Genomic DNA, 24,983 nt, shown 5'->3' on the forward strand with positions numbered 1-24,983 from the left:
TTTTAAATTATGTAGGTGAAATCGAAAGCAAATATTCTCATTCAGTGTAAACTGTATGAGAAGGAGAAGAGGTACCGTCTTTCTCTTGTTAGCTCGTTATTTTAAATGAGCTGAGATCACCATGCCCCACTCCATTGAAGTGAACGAGCAAAGACATCAATACGCATTACTCTCACCTCCTGGCTGCAGTCAATCCCCAATCCAGTCTCTCCATTCCTTGATATGCTGAGTTGTTTCATCTGAGTGCACCAAACATGACATCTAAATCCTTATTTACTTGCGTATGTGTGTCACTAAAAGTTATCTCCAGACACGAGTGTTTTCTTTGTGCTTCCGTCACACAGTAACTTACAGACGACGCGAAGGGCACGCATATACACAAACACACGAGTCAGGAAATTTGAAGCGCTTTTTTGGTATTCTTGTAAAAGACACGATTGCATACAGCACATCTAAATCCGTATTTATTCGCTTCTATGCCTATATCTCTACACTAGTGATGGTCAACCCGGATCTTTTTAAGGATTCGGGTTATTCTGAGTCACTCACTAATATGATCCGGGTTGTGCGAGTCACTCGAGTCACTTGAGTCACTTCCAATTCCAATCGCTAAGTCATACTAATGCCAACCAAGCAACTCAGATCACGCATGTAGCTACCAGTCTACGACTCCTCTGCTCGCAAAAAAGTGCTGAGGAACTCGTAAAAAACATGCATGTCCGTGGTAACATTATCAATAACATAATTGTAAAAAGTTTGGTGTGTTTAGTTTCATTTCATAATGACAAATATATCAACACCACGTTTAGAAGATGTCAGGCTTTGTTGACTTGGACTTGAGAGGAACGTGTCCTGTTTCAGATTGACTTAAAAGATTCACGATAGGCTTCGGTTAATGCAGCCACACAGTCACTCATCCACGCAAGAACATGATCTTGTGAGTGAGTCCCAGACAGAGCCGCCCGCTCCTGCACTCTGAGTGACTCAGTCAACAAGAGGAGCCGTGTACGTCCGTCTGTGGCGGATCTTTCCAGCAGCACTGCTGCAGCAGTCCTCGGATTTAAAATTTTTAAACATTTGCAGCTTCTGCCCAAAACATTGTGCCAGTCAAATATTGCAACAGATTAGCCTACATGAGTCAGTGGGTTAATAACACGAGCAAGGCTCGTTTCTCCTAGTCCAGGATTCAAGCTCTATGAGTTGAGTCACTCTCTGTGTGAATCCCCGAGCCGCCGACCAACTCATTGTCGCGTGCACCCATCCCTTTGTACTCGGACTCGGAGCTGCAGGAAATTACGATCCGGAATAGCAGCTTTTGGCTCACTCGGTACCCCCAGTCGACATTTGGTGATGTAAATTAACTCGTTGTTGCAAGTTATAGAACCTATGGCAGCTTATGTAGAGTTATTTGTTGTAATTCTGTTGTAAACATTTGAAGAGCTTTGTGTTTGATACAATTTCTCATTTTTAATGCAAAATCTGAGAGGACTCAACTGACTCGGGTTAATGGTCACTAGGACTCATGGTTCTCGAGTCATTTTAGGGATCGGGTTAAATGATCCGAGTTTCGAGTGACTCGCTCATCACTACTCTGCACAGCAAGTTTTTTAAACGCAGGATACAAGGTTATTATAGTTTTGCATTTTTCATTAGTTTTTATTTTTATTTCGTTTTGACTTTTTGTTTTCAAATTCAGTTTAGTTTTAATTAGTTTTTGAAATGGGTTTGCTAGTTTAGTTTAGTTTTTATTTTTTGAAAATGCTTAGTTTTAGTTTAGTTTTAGTGTTAGTTTTAGTCTTTTTCATAATTTGGGTTATTTGTCAGGGGCAAGTTTCAAAAAGGTCAGAAAAATAATTGTGTTAAAATAGCTCAACAAAAACATCATACAATTTTAGAGAATAATTATTCATTCAAAAATAAAAACCAGTACATAAAATGTACATATGGGCACAAATATGTAAACAGTCTCAACACTCCGCAGGAAGTGCAAAATGTTTAGACATTTCTTGACTCCACAGCAAACTGAGGATTTTTGCCTGTATTGTCTGAAAACGTAATGTTGATGTATACAGCTTATAGCTGAAATATCAAACAAGTAAACCGACAGAGTTTTGCATTCAGTTCTGCATATTAAAGTTAACTCAGAGAATCGTCTCGGTTACGTATGTAACCCTCGCTCCCTGAAGGAAGGGAACGGAGACGTCACGTCGTGACCGACGAATTGGGAACTCGCTTAGAGAGACCACTCTGCTTCGTATACTACTAAAACACCAATGAACTTGGCATTGAGATATTTGCATAATGCTGGCGCCGCCCTGCCAGGTGCGTATTTAAGCAGCAGGTGCAAATATGGAAATTAGCTTCAATTCGCTGAGAAAGCCGGAAAGTGTGACCGCCCAATAAACAGCAGGGAGCAGCCCTGTGGCGACGGGACGTGACGTCTCAGTTCCCTTCCTTCAGGGAACGAGGGTTACATACGTAACCAAGACGTTTTCTTTCAGACGGTCACTACGACGTCACGTCGTGACCGACGAATTGGGAATCCCTACCAAAACGCCACTGAGGGCTGACCTCTTCCAGTGTCTGCGTAAAGCCCTCCGGTTCCCCTTAAGGAGAAGGAGAATTAGGTTTTAAGGCAGAAGGTCGGGCACTAGATGTTCCTTTAACCCCACAGTAGTGCCAGCGACTGGGAAGCGCCCTATCTGAGCGGGATAGGAACGCTGCGGAAGCCACCGCCCCGTTAAAGGCTAATGGTGGACGAAAGTCAACCGTAGTTGAGGAACAAAGACAGCCGTGGCTGTGTAAGCAAAGCAGTGCTCTGCTGAGGGAAACGTGGGCTAGTAGGATTAACCCCACGGAAAAATACCCACAAAGGAACCCGGTGAGACGCATTGTGGATTCCCGAGCCAAACACATAGGTTTGTGAGGATGCAGCTAGTGAGAGGCTGGCAGCGGATGCTCCACAACATCAGGCTGCCAAGGCAGCAGAGGAAGACCAATTCAAACCATTACGCATTTTTGCTCTGAAGGCCTTCCATACTGACAGTTATTGTGTAGCATCAGTCGGAGGCTGCAAGCCGACGTGCGAGGTCTGTTCTCTGTCCTTCCCCTAACGAGGAAACGACACGAGAGGAGACAGGCTCGATACGAACACTGCAAAATCTAATGAACGTATTAGGTGTTGCCCAAGCAGCAGCTCTGCAGATGTCTGTTAGCGAGGAACCACGAGCGAGTGCCCAAGATGAGGCAACACTTCTAGTAGAGTGAGCTCTCAATTTAAATGGACAAGGAATGCCCTGCCGATTATAAGCAAGGGCGATAATATCAACTATCCAATGAGACATCCTCTGCTTAGTGACAGCTTTCCCTCTCTGCTGACCACCGTAACAAACAAAGAGCTGATCTGAGGTCCTGAGGCTTTGTGTGCGATCCACGTAGAGGCGCAGTGCGCGTATGGGACATAATAAAGCCATGGTTGGGTCTGCCTCCTCCAGGGGCAGCGCTTGCAAGCTCAGCACCTGATCTCTGAAGGGTGTGGTGGGAACTTTGGGCACATATCCTGGCCTGGGTCTGAGTGTTACGCTCGAGACAGCAGGACCAAACTGAAGGCACGAATCGTCGATGGAAAATGCATGAAGGTCACCTACCCTCTTAACAGAGGCCAATGCGAGCAGGGTCAGAGTTTTCATTGATAAAAATTTCAGACTCACAGACTGCAAAGGCTCGAACGGGGTCCCTGCAGGGCTTTCAGCACCATGGACAGGTCCCAAGGAGGAATAAAGGGATGACGCACCTCTTAGAAATCTAATAATGAAATCGTGCTGGCCAACCGATCTGCCGTTTATTAAAGAGTGATGTGCAGATATAGCGGCGATATCAACTTTAATGGTGGAGAGTGACAGCCTACCATCTAACCGGTGTTGAAGGTATGTAAGCACGATATTAATGGGGCATTCTCGGGAGTCCTCGCGTTGCGAAGAGCACCAATCGACGAAAAGGTTCAATTTAAGTGCGTAAGCCCGTCTTGTGGACGTCGCTCGAGCCGCGGCGATGGTTTTAGATACCGCTTGCGATAAATCACCTAAACCTTGTGCGCGCTCAACGACCATACATGGAAATCTCACAGGTCGGGGCGCGGGTGCCATAATGTGCCCCCTCCTTGAGAAAGAAGGTCCTTCCTCAGGGGAATCTGCCAGGGAGGGGCTGTCGCGAGGAGCATCAGTTCTGGAAACAAATTCCTGGTCGTCCAGTAAGGCGCGACCAGTAGAAGGCTCTCCTCGTCCTGCCTGACCTTGCACAGTGTCTGTGCGATTAAGCTCACTGGAGGGAATGTGTATTTGCGCATCCCCCGCGGCCAGCTGTGTGCCAACGCATCCACGCAGAGGCTGTCCTCGGTTAGCGAATAAAAAGGGCAACAATGGGTATCGTCCGGTGACGCAAACAGATCTATCTGCGCACGACCGAACTTCTTCCAAATTAGCTGGACCTTCCGGGGGTGGAGTCGCCATTCGCCGGGGCGCGCAGCTCGGGAAAGCGCGTCTGCCGCTGTGTTTAAGCGAACCCGGAATGTGAATGGCACGAAGGGACCTCAGATGCGTCTGACTCCAAAGGAGGAGATGACGAGTGAGATGCAACAGGTGACGAGAGCGAAAAACCGCCTTGACGGTTGAAATACGCAACAGTCGCAATGTTGTCGGTGCGAACTAATGCATCCTTCCCTCGCAGCTCCCATAGCAGAGCGTACGAGTCCCAGATATACAGCCCACAGCTCGCGGCAGTTGGGGTGCTATGCACACCTCTGAGACTGCAATCCTGTCGTACGTGGCTGGTCACCCCGTGCTGGGGGCATTGTATGTGCTACAGAATGCCAGGAGACCTGTCTCAGGGGCATATCTGCCCTCAGAACGCTGGGTCTGACCACGGGGTGAAATTAAAACGACACGCAAGTGTAATGGTTACACAGTGTATGCCGGTGCGCCACGCTCTCCTCGGGACTCGATCGTAAAGCCAACGCTGAAGCGGTCTCATATGGAGCAGCCCGAGCGGTGTCACAGCCACAGCAGCTGCCATATGCCCCAGGAGCTTCTGAAATGGTTTCAGAGGACCGCGTTCTTCCCTCGAAATTAACCGAGGCAAGTCAGAATTGACTGGATGCGCGCATCTGTTAAACACGCCGATAAATCGATCGAGTCTTTTTCCACACCGAGAAAAAGATCCTCTGCACGGGGCAAAGTACTCTTTTCCCAGTTGACCTGAAGACTTAAACGAGCGAGATGCCGAAGCATTAAATCTCTGTGTTCGCGCAGCGTCTGCCAAGAATGAGCTATTATAAGCCGACGTAAATATAAGCAGAATGCGAACAACGCTCTCTCTCGGGGGTTTTAATGCCGTGTCTAGCACTTTCATGGAAACACGGGGAGAGAGAGACAGCTCGAATGGAGGTACTTAGTATTGATATGTCCTTCCCACGAACGTGAACGGCCTGTGGCGAGGGGAGATGGAAACACATGAAGTACACGTCTACAGGTCTAAGGCTGCAAACCGATCTGAACATTGAATTACGCGCTTCGGTGTTATCATCGTGAAGGATCTCATTTGGAGAGCCAGAGCGTAAATCAAATCGGTTGTAATCCGCCGCGTATTCTGGGTACTATGAGATAAAGGCTTGAAAAACCCTATCATCATCTCGGTAAGAGGGACCGGCTCGATAGTCCTTCACCAGCAGGACATCGACTTTGCACGCAGTACATTTGCATCAGACGCTTTCACTGTAGTGAAACGAATGCCCGAGAATTTGAGGGTATGCCGGTAAATTGTATTTTGTAACCGAGGCGGATCATGCGTAAAACCCAACGAGACGGGCTGGTGAGCTGAAGCCAAGCACCCAGGGACCATACGAGGGGAATTAACGGCACTACCGAAGTACCATCGGTGGGGCAGCGGAGCGGGACAGGTGAGACTGCCGGTGCGTGTGCCGTGAGAGCACGAACATCTACAGTGTGTGTGTGACACTGACCTGAGCCCGCTGAGGGTGATGGTCGTCTGTTCTCCTGAGTCCATTGTGGTGGACATTGCACGATTGAGGGTCGTGGCCTCCCTCGCGCCAATCTCAAGCATGCACAGCCCCGTGGCGTGCAAGGGACGGCATGCAACAGATGCCACCTCTCCATAGGCTCGGACTCCAAGCCTGCGAAGGAAGGGTCGACCAGTCCTTCCAGTATGCGGCGGGGGCTGGACACAGTTGCATCACGACTCCCCGCTCACCGAAAGGAAGCTGACATAACCCTTAGCGGCTCCATCAGCGAGGGAGGTGAGGGGTGAAGCCTGAACGGCCGTAGACGGGCGATAATTCCATAGAGTCAGCCCTTCGTGCCCACGGGAAAGGCACAGGAGGAGAGGACCGAGCAGCTCCGAAGTACCAATCATGCAGGCGGGATGGTTCGGGTGGATGGGGGTTAACCCCTCCAACTCTACCGTTTCCGCCCCTCGAGCGGGCACGGACGCTATCTCCGGGACGACTCCACCTCGGAGGGAAAAGTGGGCACCCCTCTGATGCTGCAGAAGTGACGGGACCAGAAGGAGCTCAAATGGATTCGGCAGAAATCGTAGAACACGACTCTGCAGCTCTCACGTATCACTCTTTTAGGGAAATCACTCTTTAGGTGCTCAGCTGATGATGCGTACAAGGAGAGGCAACGTACACACTAAACTCAAAACAAAAAAGATGCAGAGCAGTGGAATACTGCGAGCATCCGCTGTGTTAGTACTGCTTGTCAATCAACTTTAGCAACCGTTCCAAGAAGAGCAAGTAGCTTCTCAGTAGCAGATAATGCCGGCTTTCGAAGCGAAAAAGCTAATTTCTATATTTGCACCTGCTGCTTATATACGCACCTGGCGGGGCGGCGCCAGCATTATGCCAAGTTCATTGGCGTTTTAGTAGTAAACGAAGCAGATTGGTCTCTCTAAGCGAGTTCCCAATTCGTCGGTCACGACGTGACGTCGTAGTGATCGACTGAAAGGGAACTCCTAAGATGGTCATCGACAGTTTACACTTACATGAAATACAAACTGATTTTAGAAAATAACTCATGTTTTCTTATGTTGTGAATCTCATGTCACGTGTGTGTGTTGTGAGAAGCACTTACAGTACAGTAGACAGCGAATCAGATGTCAATCATAGATGGACTTTCTTTATTCAGTCATGTGTTCACAGTGCTTCTGGAGGTTGAGTGCGTTAAAATGTTTTTAATGTCGAACAGGCCGTGTGTATATAATGGCGGGAACACGTGTGAAGTTTTGCTTTTATTAGTAAATTCATATTCACATAATACAACACTCTTTATGTTCTGCGTGTTTTAGGACACAAGCAAAACCGCATCAGACGATTCAGTTGTTGCAGCGATCTAAACAATTCATTTAAACTGATTCACGAACCAATTCAAAACGTTTGGCCTGTTTGCTTTGTAAAGAATTGACTCAAAAGACTCATTTATTTGCAACACCTTGAAAGGAATCAACTTAAACAAGTCATTAATTTGCGAATGTGTGTGTGATGCGTGAGTGAGAGACGCATGGAAAGGAATTTGAAGCTGAACGTTATTTGCTCTATAAAAGACAAAGACGAAAACTAAGGACATTTAATCTATATTTTTATTTTAGTTAGTTTTGCCAGACACACATTACAGTTTTAGTTAGTTATCGTTTTTTTGTAATGCCTCGTTTTTATTTTTATTTCAGTTAATGATGTAGCGAATTAGCGGGAGGAGGGAAATAACGTTATTTGAAACACTATGAACCTCCGACCGAAACACTACGGGGATTCCCAAGGGAATCTTAGATTTTAGCTCAAAGGGAATATTATGTATAATTAACTGTAATTAATTATACAAGTTTATCAGGTTTTACCTGGCGTAGCAGAATTAATAATAACAATTAATTAATATGTTCGTCCACCGAAGACAAATATCCATAATCGTATATTAACGTCTAAGAAATTTTAATTTCATGGCCTTTAAAATTAACCTTCTCACTGATATACAGTGCTACTCGCAGCGTGTAGCTGGATCAAAAGGCAGAAATAGTGACTTTACTTTCATGAGCATTGAACACAGAAACAATTCAATTGTGAAAATGCAAAACCGGTTTATTAACTATAAAACAAAGTACACATAACGACTAACTAAACATACACACATACAATAACATAAAACATAGATGAGAAAGAAAAGGTTGAAAAGCTAGAGAGAATAAAAGATTGGCAATAGCACTATTGCTTAACATCTGCACAAACCATCGGATAATCTCTAAGGATCGCCTTAATTTTCATAAGGGGTAAAGCTTGAACATCAGCGAGTAAAACGAGTTTATACTTGCGTTTGGCTCTTTGTGATGCGGTGCGAAGTTTCTTATGCTCGCGGTGCGAGCAAGGAGTGAGAGAGAGAATCCAGGTGTGTTCGTTTAAGATGGAAGTCCGTTAAGTTGTTTCGTAGGGCGGATTGGTCCGCGGGGTTTTCTGAACTCTAGCGCAAAGCCAGGAAAGACTGTTCCGAAGAGACAGGACAGGGCTCAGAGAAAAGATGATGAATCCGAGGGACTCTGGGTGAGTCTCAGCGAGTTTCCAAACTGCGCTGGCGGGTTACCTGAGTAACCGGAGGACTGAGCGCTCATGAGTGAACTAAGCCACTTACTGAGATACTGAGCGATTGAGCGAACTAAGCTTCTGAGCGAATTGAGCAATAATGGCTTGGGCGATAGGCCGTTTTGACCTTTCATGCGCCCAGCCCATTTTAGGTGAATGACCAATGTGCGAAGTGTTCGATCGCGCGGGGAAACAAGCCTTTGTTCTTTCAGACATCACATTTGTGTAATTGCATAATGATAAAAGTTTGTTTCCATAACTCTTCAAATCGATATTAAATGACATTGATGCGGCTTATGGTAATATGATACATAGAAATGATTGGGAAATAAAGAGTAGATTAATTTGATACTAGACAAGACATGGGTTTAAGATCACGTTGAAAAATAATTTCATACCTAAGATATGAACCATGCTACAGTGAACACAATCTAACTAAAGTGTTAACACACAGTTACATCACACATACATGATCATGCAGTAAAGGGATATAACATATATATACATTTAAACAGCTCATTGTGATTTTTAAACGTGGTTTCATCAGAGACATATCGTCTGTGCCCCCTGCTGTGTCTCTGGCGATGGTCAGAATGGTGGAATTCCTTTGAACCTCCTTTTACGACTGCATACGTTTTAATTGTCACCCACTTTACAGCCTTGATAGGTGATAGACATCTCCACGATTGTCAACAAAGGAGACAGGGTTATCTAACTATCACAATTTTAGGGCTGTTGAAATCCAGATGCCCAATGGCCTCTATTTGACTCCGAGCCATCTGTTACAATGACAATGTTTTATCCCACCTAGTTTTCGTTTTTTTGTTTGTTTTCGTTAACGATTATAACCTTGGCAGGATAGCACACATGTCCACACATTCCTTTGTGGTGATTTCACTATCGACACGTGAGTAATGGCGGCGGCTGTAAACAAACATTGATAAGTTCGCTTGTCCCTTGTTGTGTTTCTACTATAATGATTACAAAACCACAAATTAAGAGCCCAGACAACGATAGGCAGTTTTTCAGCTTTTTACGGTGCAAAAGTAAAACTCTTGCTGGCCAACCAAACACTAACCCTGTGTTCATTTTTACGATGGCCAAACAGTACTTTTACCAGAGTTCAATAACACTACACTACATACCTTACTAGATACCATAATTACTATAATAGGCTATTTGTAGCCAAAAACATGGTTGCACTTTTTTGTAGTAAAACCATGGTATTTAAAGGTATACTTGTGAAATTAATAGAAAATATTTAAATAGAAAAAAAATTATATATAATGTGTGTGTGTTTGTGTGTGTGTTTGTGTGTGTGTGTGTGTGTGTGTGTGTGTGTGTGTGTGTGTGTGTGTGTGTGTGCATTTACATTTTATTGTAAAATGTTGTGATAAATTCCCAAGGAAACCTCATCATGGTTTTACTACAGAGAAAGTTACATTCCTGTTACATTCCTACAAGGCTCATTAATGAGTAGGCAGAATGATTTTCACATCACTTTGAAGAAAAAACTCTAGACTACTAGATCCTGTTTTGAAAAGTCTTGGGAAAACATGTTTTGAATGAGTTTTGTGGACTTATATCAGTGACTTAAAAATTTTGCTTTTTCAAAAAACACACAAACATTTTTCTCTCAAAAATTCAAACATGTACATACATGTTGATGATATAATATTGTAGCCCACTTCGTGCTGAACACAGTGTCATGAGACTTTTGCCATTATTATGTTTTTAAGCAACTGAAAAAGAGGGTTAAAGATATAGCCTTCATAAATAGCACACTGGTGTTCTGATTTAAGGATCTCTTTTTGACAGACACAGATCTAGTTTCAATAATAGGAGAGATCAATATATCAAAGAAAATACAGAAATGATCAGACAGTGCTACATCCTTAATAACAATTGATGAAATGTTTACACCCTTACTGATAATTAAATCTAGAGTGTGTCCACGATTGTGTGTGGGTCCATGTACATGTTGAGTCAGATCAAAAGTATTTAAAACAGCTGTGATATCTTTTGCAATAATGTTTTCTGGCTTATCAATGTGAATGTTAAAATCTCCAGCAATAGAAAAACAGTTCAGGGGGCCTGAAAATAATGATAAGTAGAATGCGTGGAGTACCTTTTAACACAATACATAGATATTCAAAAGACGGGTAATTGCCAAATGACACTTGCTTACATTGATAGACATCTTTAAAAAGAGGAGCTACACCTCCACCTCTCCTAGCAGTTCTGCAGACACTCATAAAAGTAAAGTTAGGAGGGGCTGTTTCATTAAGGACTGTTGCACTGTAGCTTTCTTCTAGCCATGTTTCATTTAGAAACATAAAATCTAGGTTGTTTGTGGTTATTAAGTCGCTAACTAGAAGTGATTTATTTTTAAGTGAACAGATGTTTAAAAGTGCTAACTTAACAGTAAAAAAAAATTCCCTAACAGAAATCTTATTTTGACATGTAACAGGCAGCAGATTATATGGGTTTGCCCCATGGCTTGAGAAAGCCTTGGACTTTCTATCATGTAATAGAACAGAAATATAGAGAGATATAGGCACACACTGGGTTCCTGCTTGTTCTGTATACAATAGATTAAAGTATTACTATTATCATAGCAGGCACCCGACTCATATCACTGAGAGCCGTTATCAGTTGTTTTTGGTTCACCTACAGTAGATGGAGGAGGGTGTGTGCCTTGGCGTTGTGTCAGAGACCGAAAAGCTCTCACAGGACGGGGGGGGGGGGTGTGGTTGGAGCTGAGCCCACTGGCTTTGGTGGTTGTGGGGCTTGCCGTTTTCTGGTTGAAATCTGGGGGCTCGCAGCAATTGAGTGGGATAGTTTAGTTCCAGCATAAACAAGTTCCTAAATTTTTAATTTTTCCGGAGAAGGTCAAAAGCGGGGATGCTGGAGAGAGGAATGACATATCTAGTGAGGAGTCCTGTTGCTCTGATGTGACCGGAGGCTGTAATATGTAATATGTTGTCCTTGTTTCCCTGGCTGTTTTCCAGAAATTCGTCCTTGGGTCCTTAATCTTGGAGCAGTTCTAATCTAACACAGTCTGACTGTGGTGAGCTCTGTGGGCAGGACTCAGCTGAGATTGTGTCCATGAGCAGTGGTTGTTGTGGCTGCGTGGTGTTATCTCTGTCCTTGTGTGATCTGTCAACGTCATGTCCATTCAGGTGCTAAAGAGAAGTCCTGTGGTCATTCATACTCTGTCCAGGTGTGTGTGTGCCATTCAGGTTGAGTGGATTGGCACACACTGCTAAAGGATGATGAAGGAAGAAGTAGATATTGTCCTTTAGCACTCTTGCACCCAGTCTGTTTGAGTGGATGCCATCCTGTTTAAATAGTTGTCTCTGACTCCAGAAAAGATTGAAGTTGTCAATGAAGTTCAGTCCCTTTATGTATTAAGTCCAAGCAACCGTGAATACCTATTTGTTCCTCTTGCTGGAAGTGGTCCAGAGATAACGGCTGAACTGTCACTCTTCTAAGTTTTTCAAAAAGTTTGTTGAAATCCCTCTTAAGGAGTTCAGATTGCTCTTTGTGAATATCATTTTTCCCCACATGAATGACAACTCAATTTACAGTCTTATGTTTCATCAGAATGTTCTGAAGTTCCCTGTTTACATCAGAAATGGTTGCTTGTGGAAGGCAGCACGTAGTTGAGTCCCTGTTGCTAATGTTTCTGATAATTGAGTCACCCAATATAAGAGTTCTGGGCTTGGATGCGCTCTGCGCTGAGTGCCGCTGTCTGCTCGATCTTGAGCGGCAGTTAGCATCAGTGTTAGCTGCTGGCTGATATGATCGATGTTCAATCACATTTATCACATTTGGGGATTCCTCACTCATATTCATTAATACTTCAAATCTGTTCTCAAGATGTATAGGTGGTGGTAGAAAGTCAGTGTTTGCAATCCTTGTCATAGCTGTATCTGGGGTAGAGGAAGCTACTGCGGCAATATGTGATGCTCGTGACAGTCTGATTTCTCAAGTGATTTGGGGTCTTGCTCCCTGTTTGTACCATTGATTATGTTTTTGATCATTAGATTCATGGGACTCACTGGCGGTATGCTGATGGCGTTCATGATGAAGAAGCTCTGTTGTGTGTTCCGTCTGGTTTGGTAGTCCTGCAAGTAACTTTGTTTCAAGAACAGCAATCCTTTGAAAAAGTCTGTGGCATTTTGTGCAGCAAGTAGATTGTTGATGAGACATTTCTTTATCTTATCCTTTTGAATGAAGGCAGCTGTGTTTTCCCTTCTGGAATGTAAGCAGATGGCGCTGGAAGGCTGGTCGGATGAAAAATTCCACTTTTTTGTAATCTTCCAGTCCCGAAAGTTTGTAATTTAACGTTGATGCCAAGCTTTGTTGTTTGAGCACTATGCTGATTTGCGTAAACGGCCATAAGTATATTACCCAGACGAGTTATGTGAATGCTTTGTTCCGTACAAGCCAACAATTGCAGGATAAGTACATTTACTGGACATTTTATTGGAATGCTTTGTTAAAGAAAAATGTATTTAGTTTAGATTTAAATTGATCGACTGTGTCTGATTCTTGAACATTCCAGAGCTTAGGGGCTAAGTAGAAGAAGGATCTACCACCTTTAGACACTTTTAAATACTCTAGGGATAATTAAGAGACCAGAATTGTGCGACCTCAGTGTACGTGAAGGATTGTAGTAATATTTTAAAATGTGTGCGAATTTTTTACTGGTAACCAGTGTAAAGATGACAAAATTGGGCTTACAGGGCTTTACAGTGCGGGTATTTCACTCGCATTTGCGCCTTAAAATAGTAATGTGCGATCTTGTAAAATCATTTAGAAGCACAGTGCTTGAGTGACGGGCTGTTCTCAATATACTGAACAACAGTGCAATGAAGACAAGCATACCATTAATTTTACATGGAAAGCATGGAAGAGGCATGAGATCCAGAGCGCAAGTCACGTAACTGGCTCAAGCAGCTGTGTCACGTGTTTATATTCTCACTTTAGTCCGCAATGCGAGCCTCCCCCAATCGCGCCCGCATCTCAATATGATATAATTGACAGTGGTGAGTTAGGAGACTGTGGCTGTTTTAACTTTATTTGTAATTTCCAGCTTACAACACCACCTTTTCCGACAGTTGTTGTCTGATATGTGAGCTCAATGATGACTTGCTTATCCACAATGACATTAGATGTCTTAATAAAGGAAACACATTGAAACGATTTTGTGAACTAAAGAAAAAGATCCTGGGGTTTCTCCGAAATTCAAAGCAAACAAAGGCTCAAATATTATGGGAGTCATCGTTCTCACACAAGAATCCAACGAGTAACAGTTAATCGCTCACAGCCCAGCACCTGCACCACTGTATGCGGATTGCGCTGACAAACATACGCCTGAATTCATCTAAAAGTATAATTTCTCTTATTAGAAGCTAGCCTAATGTTTGCCAATTATTAAAATGGCTGTTGTGGTTTAAATAGGAGTAGTGAAATAATTAGCTTTGACAAAAAACAGCATAAAACAATGTTAACTTTTTTGTTATGTGTGGGCTACTTAACTGAGTAAATAAGTTAAATTCTCAATGAGTGTGATATTGCTCTTATTTACCCCTTTAAATGTAGAATAAAGCTTACTCTGGCATTTTACAATGTACATTTAAATGTAGGAAAATGTAGTCATCATCACTGATATATCTCCAGCCCCTCATTTGAGATGCTTTTCATGAACTGGCTCCCATGATAAACTAATTGAATAGCCCTGTCGTAGACACTCAACACACAATCATATTCATTAATTAATTTTGTTTTTAGCATTTTATACTTTAATGAGGTGGCAGACGTTGGCAGACTGTTGAAAGATAGATTGCTGTATAACATCACACCTATTAAAACATGTTAAAATTGACACTTTGTAGGTGTGAGCAAAAATGTGCCGTTTTGGGGTGTGTCCTTTAAAATGCAAATGCATTTCTGCACTAAATGGCAGTGCCGTGGTTGGATAGTGCAGATAAAGGGGTGGTATTATTATAATGAGATCCCCTTCTGACTTCACAAAGGGAGCCAAATTTCAATGAGCTATTTTTTCCACATGCTTGCAAAGAATGGTTTACCAGAACTAAGTTATTGCGTTGGTCTTTTTCACATTTTCTAGGCTGATAGAAGCACTGGGAACCCAATTATAGCACTTAAACATGGAAAAAGTCAGATTTTCATGATATGTCCCCTTTAAAACAGTATGAAGCTTATCGGTTAAAAAATGAATGAAGCTTACAGTATAAAGTTTACCTGTTATAAAAGAAATAAAGTACACAAAAGAATACACAAAACTGTAATTTTCCAAATGTTTTTAACAGTAAATTATAATTATTTTACTCTTTTACCTGTTTGTGTTGTTAGTCTTCAGGCGCTTCAGCAGGACTGTTGATTAGGGCTTTTACAGGTGAAAATAATCTGCAGGCAGCTTTAAATTAACTGACTAAATTTAAAATCAAAAAGGCGGGAATTAAAGAACCATTTCAGCACAAAAAGGTTCTTCAGTATGATATGGTTCTATATTAGCCTGGATGCCAGCCGATCTTAGCCCCGCCCACAACATTTTGAGAACGGGAAGATCGGTCTGGGGTTTCTGCGTTGAGGAGCTACTATGCTAGACCAAAATCTGGTCGAACCAATCAAATTGTCAGGGCGGGCTTTATACGATGATGGACAGATGATCAACAGTAACGTAATCAACCACGTCACCAAAGAGCGCGTGTGTTAAATCTGTTTACAACGAAATGGCTGCCGCTGTAGAATTCAGATGTGTGGATTCTGTTCTGTTCTAAAAGATATCGACAGAGCATTGATTTTAAAAGAGGAACAGAGAAACACGAGCAAGGCATTTGTTGATGTTTTTGCCGTCCGTCCTACGGGATTCGGCAAAAGTTGGTCATAACTGAAACTGGTATCAAGGCGATGCAACTCGGCGTGCATGACGAGATGGATATAATTAGCGGTCGTTGCCAGCTTCTTTTCGGAAGCCCAGAATTGTGGTTGCTGATTAAGTGGAGGACATGCTAGGCTCCAATATTTTCAAGTAAACGTAATGGGTATCGTCGTGGATGAAGTTCACCTAACGTACAAATGGTAAGAGACAGTCTTACTGTATGACTTAGTAAATACTTAATGTTGTGATATAAATGAAATGTTGTAAACATAGTAGGTGTTTATGTACGTTCTCTAAGACTTAGTATAATCACAATCTTAGTGTCATTGTAGCGAAATAACTAGCAGTTCAGTCAGGCTGCAAAAGACTTAACGTATGTCACACACTCCGTTGCTCTGATTGGTTGTAGGTCTATCCAATTGAGTGCAGAGGCATTTTTCGGTTGAGACACGCCTCATAATTATAGCTCAATGGAGCGGTATCAGACTCAAATTCTGACTAGAATTGAGTATGACAACATCAGGCTAGTTCTATATAGAACCTTTGTCATCATTTAAGAACCTTTGAAGAACCATTTTTCTTAAGAGTGTAGGCCTTAAGCCCTATTCAGACGGGATTAGTTTTACAGGGGGACCTCTGAGAAAATCGTGCTTCTCTGAGGTCCTCTGTGTTTTTAATCCCGTCCGAATTGGCCATGTCTGTGTTTTTCTCTGACGACCTCTGTAAACATTCCAGAGCAATTTACCTACTGTTTTTCCGCCGAACTCAGAGGTCCTCTGAGAAATGTAATCCCGTCCGTATGCAAATGTCTGTGTTTGCCCGCAATATCTTTTGAAAATGAGATTCATTTCGTGTTTTGGCCAACGTGATCTGCCGTAAGGTCTTACTAATGCGCGTATATTGTATTTCCTGAGTCCCATTCATTCAGATATGAATGTTTTTTTGCATTCTGCAAAATAAAGTTATTAAATCAAGACGAGCTGAATATCATAAACTGTTAAGACTAAACACTGTAATATCATTAACATTATTAGAAACTCCGTTCAAAGTTGTTCAACTCCGGAATGGTAATGTTATTTAATAAAGATATTACATTTTATTAATCATTATTTCTTCATTACTTTGTGTTTGTTATAAGCAGACAGTTATATAAAACACGTAGGCTAACGTTACTTTAGTAGGATTTGTATATTTTATTTTGATTTGTTAAAATTAAATTAATAAATTACATGTTCTGTCATGATTTTACATTTAAAGCAAAATATTTAACATTACAAACACGCGTATCCAGAGCACGTGCTACTGCAACGCCCAAATGCATGAAACAGACACTCCCATCTCTGGAATAGGCTGCATCATTTTAATCCCGTCCGAATCGGTACATAAAATCACAGACGTCCTGGGGGACACGCTGAAACTCAAACGTCGTTTGGAAAACTAATTCCGTCCGAATAGTGCTTTAGTTATATTAGGATATTTAAAGGTAGGGTAACACATTTTGAAAAATGCTAACGGTAGCCACCTAGCAATGAAATCCCGATCCCACCCTCAAGTCAAATCGCCATCCAAAGCCACGCCTCTTTCAAAACACATGAACACGCACAGATCAGACGGTCACGTCTCATGTCTCATTCACCAGTGAGAAAACTTTGCAGTACAAAGTGAATAACACTTCCAAAATAACCAACATAAACAACTGGTTTACATCAGAATTAGTTTAAGCACACGGTCGGTTGTGTAGACGTAGTAACTATAAAGTTATGCTAATCCGTAAACGAACACAAATTTCATAAGCAACACAATGTTTCATCAAAGTAGAATATCTGAATCCATCTCAATACAAACATATCGCGTACCTACCTTACCAAAATAAACAGTGCAACGACCCTTTCAGACTCTTTGCCTCCTGTAGCTGTTTGCATCTCGTGGTAAAGCAGTAAAGTTACCGATGTTAATTTGGGTTTTTGCTCTTGCTGATCCAGGCAGTTTTTGCTGTTGTTGTTATAAAAGATGCCTTTAGTTTTGTGGCTCCAGTGTAGGTTGTCATTTCAGCAGAAAAGTTTGCTGTTCTCGCTGTTTACAGACAGGAGGTGAGCGCACGTGAACGCGCCGATGACGTATTGTGTCTGCGTGGACTCGCTGCGCGGTGGGAATTCAAATGATGCTTACGTATGAGGGACAAAAATGGAAACGTCCGTTCGGACCGAAATCTATGATTTGTTGAACATTTTTTGGTCCTACGCCTTTCCCAGAAGACATACATTTCTACAAATACATTTAAACAACTTAACACAGTGATTGCTATCAGGATGTGAGGAGACTTTTAACCAGCATAACTAAAAATGTTTCAGGATTAAATCTGTTACCCTACCTTTAAGTCGTTTTTACAAACGTACCTTAAAAAAAACAGTACTGGTGTTCATTTTCAGACAAAACAATGGCACTGATATATGTTAAGATGTGAAAGAGCAAGTTGTTTTTAAATGAAGGCATCTCAAACATGCATTTTAGTATGGGAGTAGGATAAACCCTGTCTGGGAAATCACCCTACATGAGGAGTTTTAAATCATCATTTCTTTGAGGCTTAACATCTGATTACAGTTATTAGACTGAGATGTTTATATGAGTAAAGAGTCAATGATAAATTCATTAATTGTTTCTTAATTACAGTTTTCAATTCATGTTTGTGACCCTGTTTATCATTTACATTATTACAGGTTGAGTTCTTGTAATATCACATATAAAGGTTGTGCTGCTCTGACTTCAGCTCTGAGATCAAACCCATCACACCTGACACATCTGAATCTGTCTGATAATAAACTAAGAGATTCAGGAGTGAAGCTGATCTCTGATGTACTGAAGAATCCTGAATGTAAACTGAAGACACTGGAGTAAGATTGTGATATGATGCTCAGACAAAAATCACACATAGATTATAATGAGACTATATAGAGATCATAACATCTGTAATGGATTTATAGGATTTTAATTCAATTTCTTTATTTGGGAACTAAAGTTTCACTTAACATTCATCACAACATTTTAACTCTTACTTAGGGCTGGGTTTCTATTCAAATTTCATTAATCGATTCGATTCCGATTATCAAGATCTTGAATCGATTATCATTGTTCGATTCGATCCGATCCGATCTTCGAGATTTAGATAAGTGTTTTTGAAAAAAGCCCGAAATGGTGCCAGATATGGGTGGGTGGAATGACCAAAAATCTTTTCCACAGAATGAGTCATTTTATTTCACGGTAACTGTATATTTCATGATATACATGTTTTTCAGTTTATATTGTTTTTGGATTATAAAAATGTGCAGTTATTTGCCACCCACTATAGCTTTTAACTGCTCACCACAGTTTTAAAATATGGACAATTTAAAGTAAATAATGTTAAAGTGAAAATGCCCAGAGGATAACAACAAGTCTTGATAGACAGAATCTTGTTTTTAATTGAGTTATTAATTTTATAGACTATTGAAATATAGTATGCATAGTATTTTGTATTTATGCATACATTACATTAAAAATAGGCATTAAGTAAAATGAACAGGTATAAATATATGCACAAACCTACAGACAGAATAAATACCTGTATATGAGAGTCGGAGCTCTAGATATAGATATTAAGACGGGTGCTATGATGTGATGAAGTCTGTTTTAAGGTCTTGACGCTCTTTACTTTCTATTACACATTAACATTTGTGTCTCTTTCTCGTCTTTCTGATCAAAGATGTTTGTACTATAAGCAAATTAGGCGTCAAACTACATCGCTCCAGCAGCGCACGTGTCACTGATATAAACACAAGTTTTGTCTTAGCTTGCTTAAAGTTCAGAAAACTTTACAACTATTAGCATTATGTGCAAGAATAACTCTTTATTTGGCGACCCGTTGCGCGCGCCTCAAGAAACCTCTGCCCGTGAGAGACCAGCTGCATGAGCACAGAGGGAGGGAGAGAGAGATTCGCTGGAGACCTGCGGTGGATTCACTGGCGCTTATTATAAAAATAACACAGATAACTCGTTCATTTGTTAAGAGTGGATTGTTTTACATATAGATCGCAGCTTTGAGCGTTTCTAGAGTTTTAAAAACAACCGATTGGTTAACGTTCCTGACCGCTATGTTCGTTGTTTTAATGTCCTTCCACCTCGCACGCATGCGTGAATTCAATGACGCAGCAAGTTTAATTAATTAATTATTAAATCGATTCTCTGAGTTAAGGATCGATCTTTAGAAATTAACATGAAAATCGATTCAGAATCGGTGAATCGATTTTTTCAACACAGCCCTACTCTTACTGAATGTCACAGTAACAGAAATGTAATAGAAAATGTTTTAATGTGTGATTGGAGGAATTAACGGTTAATTTACTTTGAAATCTCACTGATGTGTTTCAGTAAAACACAAATACACATAATTAAAACTAAAATGAAAATGTCCATAAACACTAAATAATGACAGAAGAGAAACAAATTCAACTCACTGTAGATTTGATCTGTGTGTGAACAAACTGTGTGTGTCTGTTCTGTACAGGCTGTGTATGTGTAATATCACAGATGAAGGTTGTGTTGCTCTGACTTCAGCTCTGAGATCAAACCCATCACACCTGACACATCTGAATCTGTCTGATAATAATAATTTAAGAGATTCAGGAGTGAAGCGGATCTCTGATGTACTGAAGAATCCTAACTGTAAACTGCAGATACTGAAGTAAGATTGTGATCTGATGCTCAGACAGAAATCACATATAGATTATAGTGAGACTATATAGAGATCATAACATCTGTAATGGATTTATAGGCTTTTAATTCAATATCTTTGTTTGATAACTAAAGTTTCACTTAACATTCATCACAACACTTTAACTCTTAGCGAAAGTCACAGTAAGAGAAATGTAAGAGAAAATGTTTTAATGTGTGATTGGTGGAATCAACAGTTCATTTACTTTTAAATCTCACTGATGTGTTTCAGTAAAACACAAATACACATAAATAAAACTAAAATGAAAATGTCCATGAACACTAAATGATGACAGGACGAGAAACAAATTCAACTTACTGTAGATTTGATCTGTGTGTGAACAAACTGTGTGTCTCTGTTCTCTACAGGTTGATGAGTTGTAATATCACAGATGAAGATTGTGTTGCTCTGACTTCAGCTCTAAGATCAAACCCATCACACCTGACACATCTGGATCTGTCTGATAATAAACTAAGAGATTCAGGAGTGAAGCTGATCTCTGATGTACTAAAGAATCCTGACTGTAAACTGCAGATACTGGAGTAAGATCATCTCTCTAAAAGTCACAGATGTACTGAGGTTTGGTTAAACATAAACTGTAGGGAAAAAACAAATACTAAAATGTAAAGAATATATAAAGTCAATGAGAGATCTGATCAGTAAGCATATACATCAGCAGTGATATGAATAATTTTGAGACATCGATACATCATCAAAGTACTGCAGTGTTTCACCACAACACAACCTGTGCTGATAAAAACAGAGCTAAAGCTTAAAATGTAAAAAAATAATTCTCCAATTAAAATAAATGATGTTGTGGTGATAGATTTCAGACACACACACATGCTCTCTCTCTCCTTCTCAAGCACACTCTCTCACGCACACACTCTCTCTCACACACGCGCACATAAACACACACACACACACACACACACACACACACACACACACACACACACACACATACACACACACATAGGTATGACTACTACAGAGAGCATTTTTTATAGATTTTGGCAAATAAAATCAGCCACAAATGCAGAAAAAAGATATAAAAGGTTGTAACCTAATGCATGCACATGTACACACACACAGACACACATATGCTTCCCCTCTCACACACGCTCGCTTTCTCTCTCTCTCGCACACACACACACACACACACACACACACACACACACACACAGTGGCGGATTTAGCAAATTGGGGGCCCAAGGCGAAGGTACGTATGGGCCCCCCATCCGATCTATAAAAGTATTTTTTTACTCCAAAATGCAGATGGAAAGTGCAGCACTACACAAACCAATAGAGAATAAGTCAATGGGGCAAAAACAGCCACAAACTATAAATGTGGGAGAAATAATTTAAATCTGATGCTGCACAAAAGCTAGCAATGCATCAAAGCCAATGTTGTTACTAATCTTTCACATGCCCAAGACTGTGATAAAAGGTAAAAATATCCAGTCTACAATCCGCTGATTGGGTGATGCAAGGCGCTGTGGATGACAGCCAGCCGTGAGACTAGAAAGCTCTCAGAATATTGGCAGTGAACTCTGTCTCTGATCGGTGCACAGGGACAAAAATAAATAAATCGCCTAGATTAAAAGCACTGTACTGTATAATATTTTCATTGTAGCCTAATAGAAAACGCATTTTGGCACATCATTTCAACATGCTGCTATTTAGCCTAATACTAAATGCCAATTTCACTCTATTTTTTTAGCAAATAGATAGAAAGCTTGAATAAAGTAACATGTCATTTACATTATAGGCTAAAAATGTTCCCATTTGTAGTTGTCCATAACAACCCCAAAAACTTACCTTGGTGGAATCCTTTACCAGAAACAATATTGAACGGGTGCATATCAAGAGAGAACAGGTTCACACATGCAACCGTCAGCTTTGATTTTACATCCTGTAGTACTCTATTGGGATCTCGATGGACAAAAGTTGTCAAGGTGTTCGTGGAGGCTTGAGTTTTAGCAACACACTTGTGATGCACCATGTTAGACGTACCCGTCTTGTGGCTGTCATGAACATGTAAATTACATAGCAGGCAACACTTTTCAGACCTTCTATTTCCTTTGTTTTTAATTCTCCTTTTTTGAGTTTGTCACGCACCTCCTTTGCTGGCGTTGCCATCTCTGATAATAACAAGCAGTCGATCTGCATAGACAGAATAGCCACATTACTGTCTGATGAAAATGTAACTCTTTCAAAGTGTGCTTGATTTTGTGGATGTAGGTATAGTCTGATAACAATATTTAACAATGTACACATATATTTTTAATTTGATTGGTTCAGCCGCCCGCCACCTGCCCGAATTTAATTAAAATATTATTTTTCATCACGTCATCCGCCCGATCCGTGGTTCATCTGACTCCAAGACTCCAAGGGCCAGTAGTGTAAACAGAAAATGAGGAGCGTTTGAGGGTTAAGTTACATAACTGGTGCATCTTGTTTTATGGTATGAACATTTTTACCTTTTGCCTACTCTTTCTATTCAGCGTTAGGGATATTTTTGCAGATTCAACTATCCTTGCCTAAGTATACCAATCACATTACCTTAAATAAAGTAATACTCTTAGATCATTAGATCATATTCACATATAGCCTAATTGTCAGAAGACTTCCCTGTGGTTGATTATCTGAGCTAAGTTCACAAAAGCAGACGACTTCTTGTCTTTTATATAATTTATTAATACAATTTAGTTGTTTGCGATTACAAGTTTTGCAGAATTAAAAAGAAAAAGAAAATAAATAAAAATACCAAATTAGATAAAAAATCCTAAGTCTAGAGCACACAAGATTTCAGGCTGTCAGACAACAGAGATGCTGGCGTCCAGTTCTGAATAAGTTGTGCAGCAGCATCAGTTTATATGGCGGTCTCAAGGCCAAATTCTAGGATCATATTCAAGGCCTCATGACATGCCTTTGATTCTTTGTTTACTGGAAAATTCCCCTAAGATCTTACCCTGGATGGGAAAATCAAACTTACCCCCCTGTGATTTTCTAGTCATCATGAAGACCTTGATTAGCTTGTTCAGATGTGTTTGATCAGGGTTGGAGCTAAATTCTGCAGTGCTCCGGCCCTCCAGGGTAAGATTTGGGAAACCCTGTCCTATGCTTTGTTCTATATATATATATATATATATATATATATATATATATATATATATATATATATATATATATATATATATATATATATATATATATATATATATATATTTGGCCTTATTACACTTACACATGATACCTCATGAACTTGTAGCTTGGGACAGTTATTATCATTAGCTGCATATATATATATATATATATATATATATATATATATATATATATATATATATATATATATATATATATATATATATATATATATATATATATATATATATATATATATATATATATATATATATATTATATATATATATATATATATATATATATATATATATATATATATACAAACACACACTCACACACACACACACACACACACACACACACACACACACACACACACTACTCGTAATAAACTAGTAAATACAAAACCATATATGTGTCATTTTGTTAAACATGCAATTTAAGAGCTGTCATGCATATATTCCCAACTCAGTGATTATAATACTTTACATTTAAGCAACACTTGGCATATAAAATAATAAAAAGAGTTTAACATAACAAAAGGAGTATAAAATAACAAACCTCAGGTTTATATTGCTCCAAAGAATTACAGATAAAATTAGGTGTATTATTTGCATCTTACACAACAGTCTATAGACAATGTATAAAGACATGTTAGTTATAATTAGTTATGATTCATTTCAATTTCCTTCACAACGTGCAACAAAACTCCTCTGTTAAAATGTCAGAAAATGTAGTTTGGTGTTTCTTTGATGAAATCATTGCTGATATTATTGTGTATGAAGAGTTTTTCTCCTCGTTGTGTTGTTTTTATAAAGATGATTAAAAACATTGATCCATCATTGACACTGACACACACATTAATAATGTTTTTATAGATTGAGTGAAATTGATCTTTAAACACTGTAACATCTTTAAATGTAAGATCAGAGTTATGTTATCTCCAGCTGATATTCCTCTTGTAATAGAGGAAGATTTTTACATCAAATACCTGATGAGAATTATATGTGTGAATCATGAACTCAATAAAGATTTATGAAGAAATGTTCATGTGGTTTAGGACATCTAACACTAATAGTCAGCTGTGTGATGGATTTATTTGACATTTAAACACACAGTGTCTCACAGTTACTGAGGGATTGAAAGAGGAACATTACATGAAGAGATTGAGGTTACAGATTTGTGTCAAACTTTGTAGTTTTGTATCATTCACATAAAGTCTCTGTTCTCTACAGGTTGAGGAGGTGTGATATCACAGATGACGGTTGTGTTGCTCTGACTTCAGCTCTGAGATCAAACCCATCACACCTGAGAGAACTGAATCTGTCTCTTAATTATCTCACAGATTCAGGAGTGAAGCTGATCTCTGATCTAAAAGATGATCCACATTATAAACTAAAGACAGTACTGTGAGTAGAGCTCATTTAAATAAATGTTTAAAGTAAACTCATGCAGTGTCATTTAAATCCTAGAATATAAATATTAGAAATAAATGTAAATTGATCTGCTGCTGTTGTAGGCTGTGTATCCTT

At 40.2% G+C, this 24,983-nt stretch overlaps 1 protein-coding gene across 1 annotated transcript in view; it reads left to right on the forward strand.

Annotated features, from left to right (window-relative positions):
* Positions 1–24,983, forward strand: part of LOC129437432 (protein NLRC3-like) — a 46,443-nt gene that overhangs the window by 18,499 nt on the left and 2,961 nt on the right. The window contains exons 4-7 of the mRNA XM_073865736.1: positions 18,269–18,442; positions 20,092–20,268; positions 20,667–20,840; positions 24,687–24,860. Coding sequence (XP_073721837.1) covers positions 18,269–18,442; positions 20,092–20,268; positions 20,667–20,840; positions 24,687–24,860 — 699 coding nt within the window. The remainder of the gene's footprint in view (positions 1–18,268; positions 18,443–20,091; positions 20,269–20,666; positions 20,841–24,686; positions 24,861–24,983) is intronic.

Source organism: Misgurnus anguillicaudatus, unplaced genomic scaffold (assembly GCF_027580225.2).
Source record: "Misgurnus anguillicaudatus unplaced genomic scaffold, ASM2758022v2 HiC_scaffold_33, whole genome shotgun sequence".
Taxonomy (NCBI): Eukaryota; Metazoa; Chordata; class Actinopteri; order Cypriniformes; family Cobitidae; genus Misgurnus; species Misgurnus anguillicaudatus.